General features: G+C 36.0%; 1 protein-coding gene across 7 annotated transcripts in view; it reads left to right on the forward strand.

The window, feature by feature from the left end:
- MBTD1 (mbt domain containing 1) overlaps positions 1–16,995 on the forward strand; it is a 45,683-nt gene that overhangs the window by 1,293 nt on the left and 27,395 nt on the right. For 3 of the 7 annotated variants that reach the window (XR_002826283.1, XM_023744197.1, XM_023744202.1), the window contains exons 2-5: positions 10,846–11,047; positions 13,249–13,388; positions 14,675–14,789; positions 15,557–15,639. Coding sequence is in view for 6 of the 7 variants with exons in the window: in XM_023744197.1 (XP_023599965.1) it covers positions 10,846–11,047; positions 13,249–13,388; positions 14,675–14,789; positions 15,557–15,639 (540 nt within the window). In the remaining variant the exon portion in view is untranslated. Of the gene's footprint in view, positions 1–3,897; positions 3,996–10,845; positions 11,048–13,248; positions 13,389–14,674; positions 14,790–15,556; positions 15,640–16,995 lie in introns of all 7 variants that reach the window. The other 4 variants (XM_023744201.1, XM_023744203.1, XM_023744199.1 and 1 more) reach the window with 3 other exon arrangements.

The raw sequence follows: 16,995 nt of genomic DNA on the forward strand, positions 1-16,995 counted from the left end.
CTGTGTTTTGTGCGCCAGGAAGGAGCGGCAGGGAAGTGGAGAGAGGAGGGCTGGGGGCAGGGGGAGGGCCCGCTGAAGAGTTTTGCTGGGTCGGTTTCAAAGGTGCTGGTCTGTCTGTCCGAGAATGATGGGTGCTTTTCTACGGGGAGCTTGGGGATTGCGGCCTGGGGGGTTCGGGCTGTTGTCCCTCAATGGCGCATCCTTTTGAAGTTAGAAAGTTTAGCATCATCTGTATAAGCACCTTTGCTTTGTTACCTAAACCACTTCCCTTAAGGATGCCTGAGATTGCCTCCTGGGGACAGGAGGGGAGCTGTCAAGCTCCTCTTGGCGGAGGCATCAGAAGACCCCCATCCCTCGCCCTTGTTGGCCTGTGTGTTCCTTTCCAGCTGGTCTTCCTTCTCAGGGCCGCTTCCACACAACGCTTTCATGGCCACAATGCTTTCATGGCCATCTCTGTTTTTTCCTTCAACTCTTTATGAGATTTGAGACTTTTGCAACACTTTAATATTTGCTTGGAGTTTGCAGTGTGTTTCATGCTCCTTGCAGTGTTATGAGCCAGGATTGAGCACTTGCTAGTAGAGAGTTCAGTTCCTACTATGGTCTGTCCCTGAGCCTTTTTCTAATGTTCTCCTTCACTTGGTGAGCTATATGCTGCCACCAAAAGTAGTTTTGTTGGCTTCAGAATCTTCCTAATATGGTGAAGTGGGAGTTAAGACATAACAGATAAACTGTAGAAGTCATGAATCTGGTCTAAAAGCCATCTTAAACTCCCAGGCCCGTTTAAAATGGTAGAACACCGTGTTTTCTCTCCCCTTTTTTAAATGACTTCGAGACTGTTGCTCTGCTCTGGTGTGCTTAGACTGTGTGGTGTTTTTTTCATGTGTTTACCTCAACACCAAAGAGTGTTTAGAAAGAAAATAGCTGTCTTTTTCACCACCTCCTCGGAATAACAAATTGCTTCTATTTATATAGAACCCCATCCCAGGCTTCTGGACGCCTTGTAAATTATGGCAAAAACTGTCTTAAGTATGGGTTCATAAGTATCTTATTTGGGTCATGTTTTTTAACCATTTAATTTTTAATTTTCTACAAACTTTCACATATGGTATTTCTAAATTTAGTCACTGGAATTTAATATGGCAATGAATACTAGATGCTAAAAAAAATTAATAGAGCTGTATAATGCTGTCTTTAAAGTTTCAAACACTGTAATATGGAGCTCCAAGTTATTTCCTGCTTGCTTTAAACATGAACTGTCATGACTTAAGTTGACTAACTTTGGAGACATTTGCATTCTAAACATACTAGACAGGAACAACTGGTTTTATTTTAAAGGAGACATTGCCGTATTTTATGGCTGGTTATATGTTCACTTAATTAGTGTCCAAACCTTCCTAGGTGTTCAGGTGCTTCTAGTTCCTCAGTTGCATTGGAAGCTAAAACAGTTTAACTTGTTAAAACACGACATAGTAGTCAAAAGGTAAAATTATGCTTAGAAGTGAAAACAATGTTTTAAGGCATAAATACTAAACCACTGAATTACTATAAGCCACAGGAGTTCAGTGGTTTGAGTGGCCACATTCTAAAATTAGACAAGTTTTTTGGTTGCCACTTGTTTCTCAGTCTTTCACCTTTAAACTGTTTGCTAAATAAGATTTAACCATTTCACATTTATAATTTCATTAGTTAAAGATAAAAACATCATGACACTAGAAGAGGAAAGACTTAAAATAGTTCAAAGAGGCTAGGATATGCCTCCTAACACTAGGATATTCTTAACTAAGATTACTTTTAATTTAATACAGTAATTGCAGCTGGTTTAGATTTAATTTTTTGATTTTTTTTTAAATGAACCTTTTATTTAGAACTTTACCCCCACAAATTTAGAGTTTTCTTGCTTTGCTGGATCCACAAGAGTGGAAAGAAAATAATTATATTTGAATAAATCCTGAATTTGAGGTGAGATGAAATTATATAATAAGAGGGGAATTGGCAGAGTAGGTTAGAATTTCAATTCTGCCACTAACTAGCTTCATGTGCCTGTTTTCTTATCCTCAGTTGAAGGGTTGGTCTAGAACCCCCATCATCCCATAGAACTTTCTGCAGTAATGGAAATGCCCTATATCGGTGCTGTCCAGTATAGTAGTCACTAGCCACATGTGCCTATTGAGCACTTAGGGTAGGTAATGCTACTGAGGAACCCGATTGTTTTTTCCCCACTTCATTGATGTGATCGGTGTACATTTAAATAGCTGCATCTATGCCATATTGGACATATAGATATGCAACAGTATTTCCCAAGCTCAGCTAGTCTCTAGAATCACCTCTTACTGTAGATTTCTTGTGAAAATACCAAACCTCTCTCCTGGAGGTTATCATCCAGTAGTCTTGTAGTGGGGTCTGGGAATATATGTTTTTAATGCATGTCCCACAAAGTTTATCACATTGGCTAGGGAAACACTGCATTAGAAGATTTCTGAGCTCCCTTCTAGTTCTCACTTTAATATTGATAACCTAGCATAGTAGAAATGAGCTCTGGGCAGAGTTGGCAAACTGGCCTGGTTTTAGCTCTGCCACCTCCTGCCCTGTGATCTTAGGCAAGTTCCCTAATCTCTTGAGCTTCATTTTTCTCATCTAAAATATGGGCTGAAATCTGCCTCCCTCCCTCCTAAGGTTTCTGTAAATTTCTAATCAGATGTGACCATTGTATAAGAAAATGTAAGCTGCTATAAATCATCATTTAAGTGTTATCTTCCCAGGATTCCTTTTTCTTTGTCCCTTTTCACTGTGTTACCCAATTCCTACTTCATTCTTAAAGAACCGGTTGTATACAGTATTTCTTAATTAATACAGTAATTTCTTGTCTTCCCCACTGTTTGGCCATAGTTTTGCCGTCTAGTCCTAGGACATACTAAACCTAACACTTTTTTGTATTTCTGGTGCTTAGCATAATAATTTGTATCTATTGCTCAATAAGTATTGGTTAATACCACCTATTACTTTAATTTTAGGTTTCAAAACTTTAATTAGTTAGTTTCAGATTATTTTATACACCAGAAAAATAACCTCCTGTGTCCCCATAGGTGTTTAACCTTTTTTTTTTTTTAGAGAGAGGAAAAGTGAGGGAGGGAGGGAAACAAACATCGATGTGAAAACAAGAAACATCGATCCGTTGCCTCCTGTATTCGCCCCGATCCGGGATTGAACCCTCCAACCTGGTTATGTGCCCTGACCGGGAATCAAACAGGTGACCCGCCGAAACCGGTTTTGCTCAGTGGATAGAGCGTCGGCCTGCGGACTGAAGGGTCCCAGGTTCGATTCTGGTCAAGGGCATGTACCTGGGTTGCGGGCACATCCCCAGTGGGAGATGTGCAGGAGGCGGCTGATCGATGTTTCTCTCTCATCGATGTTTCTAACTCTCTATCTCTCTCCCTTCCTCTCTGTAAAAAATCAATAAAATATATTTTAAAAAAACAAAACAAAAAAAAAAAACAGGTGACCCTTTGGTGCACAGGACAATGCTCAACCAATTGAGCCAGGGTGATTGTTTCATTACTAATTACCCATAGTTATTATTGCTTAGTGATTATATATCTTTTGAGCAACTAGCTCCAAATATGTTTTTAAAAGATAAGCACCAAGAGAATACCATCAGTTTACATTAGTATTTTTAGGTTATATCTAGCCAACATGTTGCTGAATAACCTGTTTAACTTGTTTTCGCTATATTAACATATTAATAAATGATATCGTTCGATCACTCAGACTGCATTTGCACTACAGCTTTAGTATGAATTCTGTCATTTGGGTAAATTGATAGCTAATAATGATCTTTAAGACCCTCTAGGCTACTATGTTTCAGACGTAATTTTGACATGGTTGTCTTATTTTTAATAGCTTTTCAGGTTCATGCTTAAGGATTCATAGCTTTCTTCTGAAGAACTGAAAGTCCATTCATGTGAATTATTTATTTTATCATACATCCTTTCTGTGTGGTAAGTGGTATTTTCCTTATTTTGAAGAGATGGAAACTGAGACCCAAGTTATTGTTAATATTCAAAATCATAAGTGATAGAACCGGAACCCAAAGAAGTAGAAATTTGTATTTCTTATAGATCAAGGAGTAGCTTCCTTTTGCTCACTGTTACTTTAAATCTTAGAGTATAGTTATGTAATATATTGACCTCTCCTGTAATTCCCTGGGTACTTTTCACTTTCTCTAGGTAGGTTATTCAGGATATTAATTTCCATTTCCTCCTGATAATATCATTAACCTGAGTTTATTTCACATTGAACTTGTGGGAAACAAAAACTCAATAATCCCAAATCCTTACCATTTATTTTCCTCCTAATAGTAAGCTTAGAAAGAATGAAGACATATCTGTTTAGGCTGGTGAATTGTATCACTGTGCTGGACTGTGCTTTTCATCTTATGGTGGAATGGGGAAGAGACCATAAGAGCTAAATAGCTCTTTAATCTTCTACTGAGTCCAGTCATTATAGCATATCTATTAATTTTTATTTTGAATTTTGTAAGTTCACACATAAAATTTTCAAATTTAACGACTTAGGACAAAATATAAAACTTTGAAAATTATGTGGGCCACACTACTAGTTTGGGTAATAGATGTTAACTGTTAATGAGTTTATTCATATCGAAATTATACTATTATTGTTTGCATATTTATACATTTAGAATCTCAAATGTTTTCTGTAAAATTTCTCCTAGAAACCTTTAGACTTTCATTGGAACTTTTGTTTGATTATCCAATAAGTTAGTGGCTGTATCTTTTAATTACTTTGTAGATTTTATAGGGAGGAAGGTTCATCAGGGTGACAGTTATAGTAGGAAAATGAAATTCTACTGATTTGTGACTCCTCACATTTTGCCACTATAAAAGCTTGTGTTTACTTTTTGCTGTTTAAAAAAAAGAAAATGAAAAATATAAAAATGTTTAAATCATTCTCCCATCCCATTCTCACCCTGTTAAGAGTTTAGCTTTTCCTTCTAGTGTCTTTCTAAAATCCATATATAAACAAGCAATCTCTGCATACACCAGCATATATAAAGTGAGTTGTGCTATTCATCACTTACAGTTTATGTTTTTCACTTTTACCTATTGCTAATCGTTCTCCTAATGATGGTGAGTTTTTTAATTATTACATTATTGCTGCAAGAAACCTTTCCACATAGATTCTTGTGTCCTGGAGGCAGATTTGTAAAGGTGGAATTACATGGTCAAAAGGTTTTCATAAATAATGTCAAGTTGCGTTCCAAAAAGATGGCATAAATTTGCCAATGCCAGATGTCTCTCAAATTTTATTAGTTTCATGAATTTTCAAAATGTAGTTTATTCTTTATAAAAATTAACATTTATTTTTGTAAAAGACATGCATTTGATAGTACAATATTAAACAGTGATAAAAGTACTGCCAAAAAAATATCAATTGCAGCAATCCTTTTCCCAATTCAGCTCTCTTGAGACCAACTACTTTTAATTCATTTAGCTTTTTTATCTAGTATTTACCTCCATTATTCTAAATATTAGGTTTATATTACTCAGTGCATGAATTTTAGATATTCTCTTTTTACTTCCACTGTGTTGGGTGAAGAGTCACCATATATGCTCAAAAGTAGGTGAGGTTTCCCCACCTGCAGTCATCCCATTACCTTATATTCAAGGACTTAGTCACTTAACACAAGTTTTCAGTTTTATTTGATCCTTGTTTTCTAAGCATGCGGATGTTAAATAACAGAACCATAATTAAGAAAAAAGAGAAGAGCAGTTAAAATTTAACCCAGATTTAAGATCATTCCTCTGACTCATATTATTAGTGTTCATTTTAGCTGTATGGCCTTGGCCAAATTGCTTAGTCTATTTGAGCCTCTACTTCCTCATCTATAAAATGGGAGTAATAGTACTTATAAAGGTTAAATATATCACTACACATTAAGTGCTTAGACTGTGCCTAACACTAAGTGTCCTATAAATGTTAACTGTATTAATAATTATGAGACTTTTGCAAATCACCATAAAAAGTAATCCTGTAAGATGTTATTATGAAATTTACAAATAAACCCCTATAGGGCTAACTATGTTTCTGAACCAAATGAGATAAAAATGAAGAAGACTTACTCTGAAAAACTGTTAGATGATACAAAAAGTGAATCTAATGACAGTTGAAGTATTTCAGAAAGTGACAAAAGCAGTATTTCTAAAATAATATATTCCAATATACTACTTAAATATGCATGTGTGGACTTCTAGGTCTAGCCTGATCCAATTTTCCCACCCACTTTTCTACAAACCTATAAAACCAACAAAGAGCACATATAAATCAAACACTACCTGTGCCTTCAGTGTTATTAAGAAACAGTTTAACACAACCTTCAGATTACCTATAAGTAGAGAAATAAATCAGATTCTAAGAGCTCCTTCTGCTCTTTACTGTGGATGTGAAGAGTGGGTGAGGTTCACTGAAAAAGTTTAGGGGCATGGAAGATTTAGATGAAGCACAAAATATCACTTCCAAGAGAAAAATTCCAACACTAAGTTCCAAAATACTGAATACAGGTTTGAAATTTGATAGTTTTTAGCTCTAACCACAGAGAAGAACTTGAAAATAATCTACCGAAATGGATAGCCTTAAATTATAAGCATTGCTTCATAGGGAAGGGGTGAAGATATGGAGACTTAGAGAAATGGTAGTGAAGAGAAAGAAAAGAGGAAAAAAATTAATGATGCTTCAGGAAAAGAAAGAGAAAGTAAACTTAAGATGTATTCATGGACTAGGAACTCTGACCATGAAATGAATCGAAAGAGAAAAGAGTGGAACATCTCCATACAGAACTGCTCTAAGAAAGAAACAGTGTGAATCAAAGCATTTCAATTGATGGGGGAGGTGGGAAGGGGAAATATAAAAGTATAAAGAAAGGAACGAACAAGAGAAAGAAATCAAGTTAAAGTAGATCAAACTCAGAAAAGTGAAGGAAAAAAGATGAAAAAAGTCAGAAATGAAGACTTCAGTTATAATAAAGTTCCCACTGAACAATAGATTCCAATGTGAATATAATAAAATACATTGAAGAAAAGCAGGAAAACAATCCAGAAAATGAGATTCATTTTTTTGTTATTTGACAGTTTAAATGGAAGATGGGTCTAAAAAAACCTAATGTGGCCTGGCCAGTGTGATTTGGTAGTTGGGCGTCAACTTATAAATTAGGAGGTCACAGTTCAATTCCCAGTCAGGGCGCATGTCTAGTTGTGGGCTCGATCCCCAGTGTAGGGCATGCAGGAGGCAACCGATCAATGATTCACCCTCATCATTGATGTTTCTATCTCTCTCTCCCTCTCCCTTCCTCTCTGAAATCAATAAAAATATTTTAAATCTAATGTGTGTAATTATTGTCCCTAATAAGGAAAAAAAGTATAATATTTAAAACTATCATCGAAGAAAACTCTGGAAATAAAAGATCTGAATCTGAACATCGAAAGTTCATATCAGAAGATAAACTCAACAGTAGAGCAACATGAGGAAAGAAAATGCTAACCAATGATTCAGTCAAATGTCCTTCAAATGTCAAGACTGTAGAAAAACAATTTTGACTATGCCAAGAACTCGGGGAATACTGTACTCACTAGCCCTTCCTGAAGAAATTTAAGGGCTCAATTTCATTAGGAAGAGGTGTTTGGGCAATTTTCTGCAAAAAGATTGACAGTGAATACTTCATGTATTTTGTTTTGTTTTTTAGCCCAAGAAATTTTGGGTTTCAACAAAGAACCATTCGCCTGAATATTTACATTGATGAGGAAGTGAGCGTACACAGACCTCATCTTGTAACACCAATGTAACATCCTTGATCATCACATTCTGTACATGACTACAGATAGTGTGAACAGGAGCCAGTTCATTTCTAGTTCCCCACTACTGGTCAACCCTCTTTTTTCTTCCAAGGAGACCGAGTTCTAGATTGACCTTCACAATAACTGCATCCCTGAATTCAGAGTGAGGTCAACATTTTCTGGAATGTTGACAGTCTGATTGCTGAGAATGGTCTTATCCTCACCATAGATGCAGCAAAAAAGGAGTTTTGTTTATCTTTTTGAACTAAGATTAAAATCAAGAGTAGGGACATAACTAGAAGAATAGTACCTAAATGTTACTGCATTTTGAGTGTTTGGGGCAACCCTACACTGAGCAAGCTTATTAGAACCATTTTTCCAATAGAATTTGATCATTTTGTGTCTCTGTCACATTTTGGTAATTCTTGTAACATTTCAAACTTTTTCATTATTTTTTAAATACATATTTTTATTGAATTCAAAGAGGAAGAGAGAGGGAGAAACATCAATGATGAGAGATAATCATTGATTGGCTGCCACCTGCATGCCCCCTACTGGGGATCGAGCCCACAACCCGGGCATGTGCCTCAACTGGAATGAAACCTGGGACCCTTCAGTCTGCAGGCCGACGCTCTATCCACTAAGCCAAACCAGCTAGGGCAAACTTTTTCATTATTTATTGTGATCTGTGATCAGTGATCTTTGACATTACTATTGTAATTGCTTTAGGGAGCCAGCAACCACACCTATGCCAGACAGCAAACTTAATTGATAAATATTGTGTAAGTTCTGATGGGTCATTCCCCATCTTCCTGCCCTGGGCCTCCTTAGTCTGAGACAACAATATTGAAATGAGGCCAATTAATAACCCTAAAATGGCCTCTAAGTATTCAAGTGAAAGGAAGAGTTGCACACCTCTCACTCAAAATCTAGAAATGATTAAGCTTACTGAGAAGGGCATGTCAAAAGCTAGGCCTCTTGCCCAGCTGGCATGGCTCAGTGGCTGAACATCGACCTATGAACCAGGAGGTTAAGGTTTGATTCCCCATCAGGGCACATGCCTGAATTGTGGGATCGATCCCCAGTGTGGAGCATGCTGGAGCCAGCTGACCAATGATTCTCATCATTGACGTTTCTATCTCTCTATCCCTCTCCCTTTCTGAAATCAATAAAAATATATTTTTGTAAAAAGCTAGGCCTCTTGTGCCATAGAGCCAAGTTGTGAATGCAAAGGAAAAAGTCTTGAAATTTGAAAGTGCTATTCCAGTGAACATACAAATGTTATGAAAGTGAAACAGCCTTGTATTGGAGCAAATTTTAGTGGTCTGGATAGAAGATCAAACCAAGTACAACATTCCTTTAAGCCAAAACCTAATCTAAAGCAAGACCCTAACTCTTGCAGTGTAGGAAGGCTGAGAGTGATGGGGACACTGCAGAAGTTAGAAGCTAGCAAATGCTGGTTCATAAGGTTTAAGGAAAGAAGCCATCTCCATAACAGAAGCGCAAGATGAAACAGCAAAGTGCTGATGTGAAAGCTGCAACAAGCTGTGCAGAAGACCTAGCTGCGACAATGAAGATGGCTACACTACACAACAGATTTTCAGTGGAAACAGCCTTATATTGGAAGGAGATGCCATTTAGGACTTCCATAGCGAGAGAAAAGTCACTGCCTAGCTTCGAAGGCAGGCTGACTCTCTTGTTAAGGTCTAATTCAGATGGTGAGAATTGAAGCCAGTGCTCACTTACCATTCTGAAAATCCTAGGGCCCTTAAGAATTATGTGAAACCTATTCTGACTATAAGTGGAACAACAAAGCCTGGATGGCTGCGCATCTATTTACAACATGGTTTACTGAGTCTTTTAAACCTGTTGAGACCTGCTCAGGAAAAAAATAGTAATTACCTACCCTTTTTGCTCCAAAGTGACATTTTATGTATTAATTTGAGAGAGAGAAATATCAATTTGTTGTTCTTATTTATGCATTCATTGGTTGTTTCTTGTATGTTCCCTGACTGGGGATTGAACCCACAACCTTGGCATATTGAGATGACGCTCTAACCAACTCTGCTACCCAGGCAGAGCTCCAAAGTGGCTTTTAAAAGAATCAGGTGCCTATACTTCTATATAAGAATTTCTGGTGCCAAGAATTAACCAATCAGATGCAACCTTATTATGTAATGTTACCAATAAGATGCTACTCTATTATATCACATATATACTTATGGTTCAAGACACACTGGGCAATTATTGTTGTGTTGGCTGTTGTCATTTTTTAATTTGACAGCCTGAGGAAAAAGAGGTCAATGACTAAATAGTTAGATATTGCATGTTTTAAAAATTCTTGCAGCACACTGGTTGAAATTGCTTATCTAGACCAGTGGTCAGCAAACTGCGGCTTGCGAGCCACATGCTGCTCTTTGGCCCCTTGAGTGTGGCTCTTCCTAAGCCTTAGGAGTACCCTAATTAAGTTAATAACAATGCACCTACCTATATAGTTTAAGTTTAAAAAATTTGGCTCTCGAAAGAAATTTCAGTCGTTGTCCTGTTGATATTTGGCTCTGTTGACTAATGAGTTTGCCGACCACTGGTCTAGACGTTGGCAGTTTTAGAGATGAAATGCAAATTAAGAAATCATCTGTTGTGTGTATTTTAGCACAAATTTTTTTAAATCAACTGATGTAATCTCTTTTATAGAGAAGTGACACACCCAGTTTATGGCAAAACTTGAATTACAGGATGAGCTTCTGATTCAGTCCGTGTTCTTACCATCATTATTGTTATTCTTGTTAGCTAACATTGTAGCTAATAAATTCGTGTCTCAGATAAGTGGAGGACTCCATTTTGACACAAACGTTTAGCTTTTCATTATAAAATAAAATTACCATTTCTCAGGGCTAGGTTTTCATTTTTCAAATTCCATTTGCCAAATTTTGAACTAAGGTCTTTTAGGGGGTGTATATAAGTGCTGTGTCATGTATTACTAATTTCTTGTACTTTTAAGATTGAACATTATTCACAATCCCAAAGGAAAAGAAGAGACTCATTCGGGATGTTTGACGGTTATGATAGCTGCAGTGAGGACACAAGTAGCAGCTCCAGCTCTGAGGAGAGTGAAGAGGAAGTTGCTCCTTTACCTTCTAATCTCCCAATTATCAAAAACAATGGACAAGTCTACACGTACCCAGATGGCAAATCTGGCATGGGTGAGTATGAATGCCTCAGCCTTGACCTGCTATACAACTTTATGTTTTAAGGTTATGTTTTGATTCCATAGCTTCTGTCATTTCCCTCCCTTAGAATTTTTAAAGGGCAGTTTGAAGAAACTTATAGTTCTAGAGTAGATCATTGGGTTTGTGCTTGATCTCTTTATTTTGTCTACCAACCACCTTCCGGTGGAAAGCAAGTAAAACAAAATGAAAAGAGAAAGCTGTTGACAAACTTAATGTGGACTTAAATTTTAAGATTAGATAATGAAATCTTATGTGATTGAAAGTTTGTAAGATAATACTTAAAGATTTGAAAGAGACTTTTCCTCTATGACAATTTCTTGTAAGTTTTCTGTTTTAATACTTCCAGTGATTGGGTATCTAGTGAATATTCTTTATATTAAACCGAAAGTATCTATGCTCTAACTTCTATCTTTTGGTCTTAATGTTGCTTTTTATTTTTTTTATATTTTTCTTATTGATTTCAGAGAGGGGGAGAGAGAGAGAGAGAGAGAGAGAGAATCATTGATCCTGCACACCCCCTACTGGGGATCAAGCCCAGAACCCAGGCATATGCCCTGATAAGAATCGATCTGTGACCTCCTAGTTTATGGGTCGACACTCAACCACTGAGCAACACCAGCCAGGCTTAATGTTGCTTTTTAAAGGTACACAGATAATTCTAATTTTTGTACGGTGACATAGTTCTAGCATGTCTCGGGTACACTAAATAACCCTAGTTGCCCTAGCCATTTCTCATAGTAGCACAGGGATTTAATTCTTCAGTGTCCTGCTTACTTGTTTCTGGGGATACTTTAGATTATACAGTAATAGGGTAACAATTTGTCCAAGACTGTCTTGGATTTAGGATTGAAAGATCCACATCCTGGAAAATACCTCAGGCAAATGGTTGGTCACGCGGTGTGATTAGGGCAGAAGGGGGTTCAGTCTTTTCTCTCCCTTCTTTTCAGGACAGTATGTTTCCATTCATGCCAACAAAATTGCTTTAACATTTTTTTAAACTAATACTGAATTTACAAATAACTAAAACCCTTTGATCTGTACCACATGAAATAAACCAATTAAACCAGTCATGTGCTTTTGTGGTTGATCTTTTTTTTAAACCAAGGTATAAGACTTTGAAGCTCTTCAGTAACCTTTTACTTACTAAATTCAGCTATCTTGTGCCCTGGCCTAAAGGCTCAGTTGGTTGGAGTGTTGTCCCTTACACCCAAAAGGTTATGGGTTCGATTCTAGGTCAGGCACATGCCTAGGTTGTGGGTTCAATCCCCAGTCAGGGTGCTTACAGGAGGCAACTGATCAGTGTTTCTCTCTCACCCTCTCCCTCTTCTTTTTTCTCCTTGTCTTCCCTCTCCCTTTGTCTCCCTCTCCTTCTTTCTCTAAAATCAATTAAAAATAAACTTTAAAAAGGAAAAAAAGAAACACAGTATGACAAATTCTCAAAAAAAAAAAATTTGAAAAGTACAACCATATAACTAAGCAGTTCCACTCCTGGGTATATTCCTGTTTATCTTTTTTGAACTTCAGTTCTTGTGACCCTTCTTTCTGTTCTGCCTTTCACATTATTGTCCATTAAGCTAATTTACAAAAGATGCACAATAGTAGAGTTTTGTTGCCCTTTTTAGTTAATAATAGAGCATATACCTCAAGCTCGGGCCCTATCCCTTTGTCTTGTCCCTGAACATATCTGGAGAGATTCGTTCTTTTGCCCTTTGCGTTTTTCCAGGAATTGGTTTTTTAGGTATCAATCTCTGCAATATTTTAAAGGCTTACACGATACGTTGTATTATTCCTCAGTTGTGTTACACCTTTCATCTTTTGTTTATAATCCTTTCAAACACTGCAGCTCATAATGTAGATGAAAATGCCTGGCACCTGGTGAGCACAAGGAAATGTTAGTTGAATCTGACTTATATTTGTTTGTGTCTTTGGACCCTTTTTAGAGCCTGTCAGACCTTCAGTACTCCTAGCTATGGCATCATACCAATCTTTTCTCTTAACTTTTGTCTAGGCTTTTCTACCATTTGTATTGCAACAGATAGAAGAAATTTTCTATCCTTGAGAAGGAAAATTTTTAAATTAAAACTTTTAGGTAATGGGAGAAATTATTAAACTGTTAGATTAAAATTGATTTTATTATATGATCATGACACCAGTCTTTTTATTTTGTCTATTAGCTACCTGTGAAATGTGTGGGATGGTTGGTGTGCGAGATGCTTTTTACTCCAAAACAAAGCGTTTCTGCAGTGTTTCGTGTTCAAGAAGTTATTCGTCTAATTCCAAGAAGGCAAGCATTTTGGCCAGACTTCAGGTAACGGTACAGAAACCTTCTTATTCTTTATATCTGTTATTTCTATGGCTTTCACTGTTTATCTGTCATTTGATGTGATTCACCACACTCCACTCTGCCCCATTGGTCAGTTATCATTTTACACCCCACATTTTTAGGAAATAGCTCCCATGTTTGTTCCACCTGTAGAATTGACAACTATTATAAATAGATAAGGCATATTATCCAGAATAAACTGAATTGTATAAGTGGGTAAAAAAAACCCTTTTTCTAAATAATTATAAATATAATAAATACCTTTCTATATGCAGAAATCGAAGCCATTTTCCCTCTTGTTTTCTTTTGAGTTAACATTAAGGTAGAATCTTTCAGCATTTGAGGGGATATGATTTCCCTTTGGTTTTATTTTCCCATCATTTTTGCTTTGTACTTTTGATAACAACCCATTTGATACCTTGCCCAAATGTATTTGGTTAATCCAACTAACCTTTTTGAAAACATTCATGATATAGAAGGAAAATCATATTTCTCTGTATATCAATACCTACAAAATAACTGGAGAGTTGACCATTTGTCTAAGATTTACTATTGTAGCATATAAACAATGTTTTAAAGGCATTGCATATCTGATTTTTGTAATATATTTTATTTTTGTGATCACATTTTTCTTATTCTCCTTTAATTTATTACTGTGATCATTACATAGCACTGAAAGGATTATTTAAGTCCCCCAAATTAAGGAAATACATCACTTAGATGTATTTCTATATTTCAGAAAGACAGTGCCTAAAGATCCTGAGCATTGGTCTGTACCCAAATGGATGGCAGTTTGTCACACTGTGAATTTGGCCCATGATCATTTTGTCATTGATCTTTTGCGTTAGCGCTAAAGGTATAAACCTCAGTCACTTACTCTTTAAACGTTAAATTATCTTTTCTTACCATATAAATAGCAATGCTTGGCAACCTGCATGAGTGAATAACCACTGGTTTTATCTAGTAAAAGAAAGAATCAAGTATCCACCACAGCCTATATTTTAACATCTTATGGGATGTAATTTTTTATTAACATATTAATTTGCATATTGCTATTTTTGTCTATGCCAGCTCTGCTACCCATATTAGATATCTACATTGTGCCAGAACTCAAGAATACATTTCTCATGTTAAAATTCCTTGTATGTTCCCTCTGCTTTAATAATTTTCTAAACCCTCGATGTTTACTTAAGCAGAATGAGTAGTATGCAATCAAATTAGTTTTTGATGGGGGGGAGGTGAAAAGAATCCTATTTACTTAACTCTTCTTGTTTTAGGGTAAGCCTCCAACAAAGAAAGCAAAAGTTCTTCAGAAACAACCTTTAGTTGCTAAACTAGCCGCATATGCTCAGTATCAAGCTACCTTGCAAAATCAAGCAAAGACTAAAGCAGGTAATGTGAGTGAATGTAATAGAGGTGAAATAATTTGATAGATTCATCTAGTTTTAATTAGTGACATTCTAATTTGGTTTCTAGTAAACTAAGCTATTTCTATGCCCTATTAGCACATGACACTAGGCTTCCTGATGACGGTTTTGTCCCGTACTTGTGACAGCGTCCTTTATATTAATGGTTTTTATCTGGTTTGGTATTTTTTATGTACTGTTTGTCAGTGCTTTGGGTGGTAGGGAGCGTTGTGAAGGTAATTGGCAAAGAAATAGGACATTCAGCAGGCTTCAGGGGGGTTGGGTAGAAGCGAGTCAAAAGAGGAAAGGACCATTCTAATAGGATATTCTCTGGCCGGGAGGTAAATAAGGAGTAAAGTAATGAAAGCCCTACTTTTAGGTGGTAGATACTGGATAGACTTAGCCCTGAGGTTCACGTAAGAACTGTGTGGGAATAAAAACAAAAGTAGCCATAGCCATGTTAGTTATGAACACCTGCTCAGCTGTTCGTTGCTTCTCATAACTGGAGAGCTCTTAATTCACTTCTGAGGAGTATTTGTTGTATGTAAAAGAGTTTAACTGCTATTTGTTTGCAAATGTGACTGATGCCAAAATTCATGTTCATCTAGAGAAGTTCTTTAATCTTTACATAAAAACACAACTTTAAAGGTGCTAAGTTAATTTTATATCATTTCACATTTTAAAATAATAGCCTTTTTAAAGATAAAAGATTTGAGAATTGTAATATATCTAAATTTCTTTTTATTTCAACAGTAGTCTCCATGGAAGGTTTCAGCTGGGGTAACTACATCAATAGCAATAGCTTTATAGCAGCTCCAGTTACCTGCTTTAAACATGTGAGTATGGAATTTCTCACCTCAAATTGAAATGCTTATTTATTGCTAAATCTGGAGATACAATAACACCTAAGCATCTTATCCTTAGATCTTTATTTTATACCTTGTAATGGAAATGTTTTTTATTATACCTATCAATAGCTAAAAAATAACTTCTATAAGTTTTATAAGTAAAAGCTTTTTATAAAGGAGTTGCAATCTGAAATTATTTTAAACAAGGAAAAATACTAATCTCATCCAATTTTTATATTAAGATGCTGGTTTTGTATAAAAAATAGTTATACAGTGGCAATGTCATGTGATTCAACAATAGAAATCATCTATCATGTATGTTACCTAAATCTTTGTGATTTGACCTGATAATTCAGAAAAGAAAGGGTCTGTCTTCCAGTTTTATTTTTGTCTCCAAATGTAAAAGCACCAAAGCACAGAAGGAACTATTAGTAATACAGTATTGTGGGCTGAAATATGTGGTATATATATCATGCATAACCCATTCCTAGATTTTTTTTTAGCAAGTAGATTGTTACAGAGCATCAGAAATTATTCAGTTATGTTTAAAATGTATCTGATGATAAGTTCTTTCCTTTTGATTCTATTTATTTTTGATTCAAGAGCCTGTGATAAACTATCTGCATTTTTTTTTCTACAATGCTTTTGTAACCTGACTACAAGTTCAATTTATATATAAAGGTTCTATCTGCTACTGACCATGTATAAAAAAGAGAATTTAGAAAAATAATGAATGAAATTTTGTTGACACTTAACATTTTATTAAGTTAGGGCTATACTTTTAAATAATAGCATGTAAACAAAACTGAGTTTGAGCTCTTGCTGTGGAAATCCAAATGAATTTTCATTCATTCATGGCTAATACAAGATCTTGATCAAGGCCAAGCATATTAATTTAGTGGTAGAAATATAAATTAAAGCAAGTTCACTCATTTGCTGGTTTTCTTTCTTGAAAGTACAAGTGTTAAGCCCTTAGTCCTGGTGGCACAGTAACTATCTGAACCAACTTAAGTGGAATCTTAGATACTTATCACAGTGGAACTTGGGTGATTTCTTTTGCTGTAATGTTGATAGTGGTGTCCCATTTGTGAGAGCTATTAAATACATGGCAACAGCAGCTTTAAAGAGAATTGCTAAACAAATCTTTAACTGTCTCTTGGGATAGTTCCTTCTGGTACTAAGAAGCGCAGAATTAGTTTGCTTTCAGTTGTAATAAGTCTTTCATCCCAGATTCCTGGAACACTTGTCTGTTGTCTCCTGAATAGCCTTTATTCTTTACTATCTTTATTTTAATATTGGTTTTTATGTTTCAATATCATAAGCCATGTCTAGCTATTTTATGTA

The sequence above is a fragment of the Myotis lucifugus genome, unplaced genomic scaffold (genome assembly GCF_000147115.1).
Source record: "Myotis lucifugus unplaced genomic scaffold, Myoluc2.0 scaffold_435, whole genome shotgun sequence".
Classification (NCBI taxonomy): Eukaryota; Metazoa; Chordata; class Mammalia; order Chiroptera; family Vespertilionidae; genus Myotis; species Myotis lucifugus.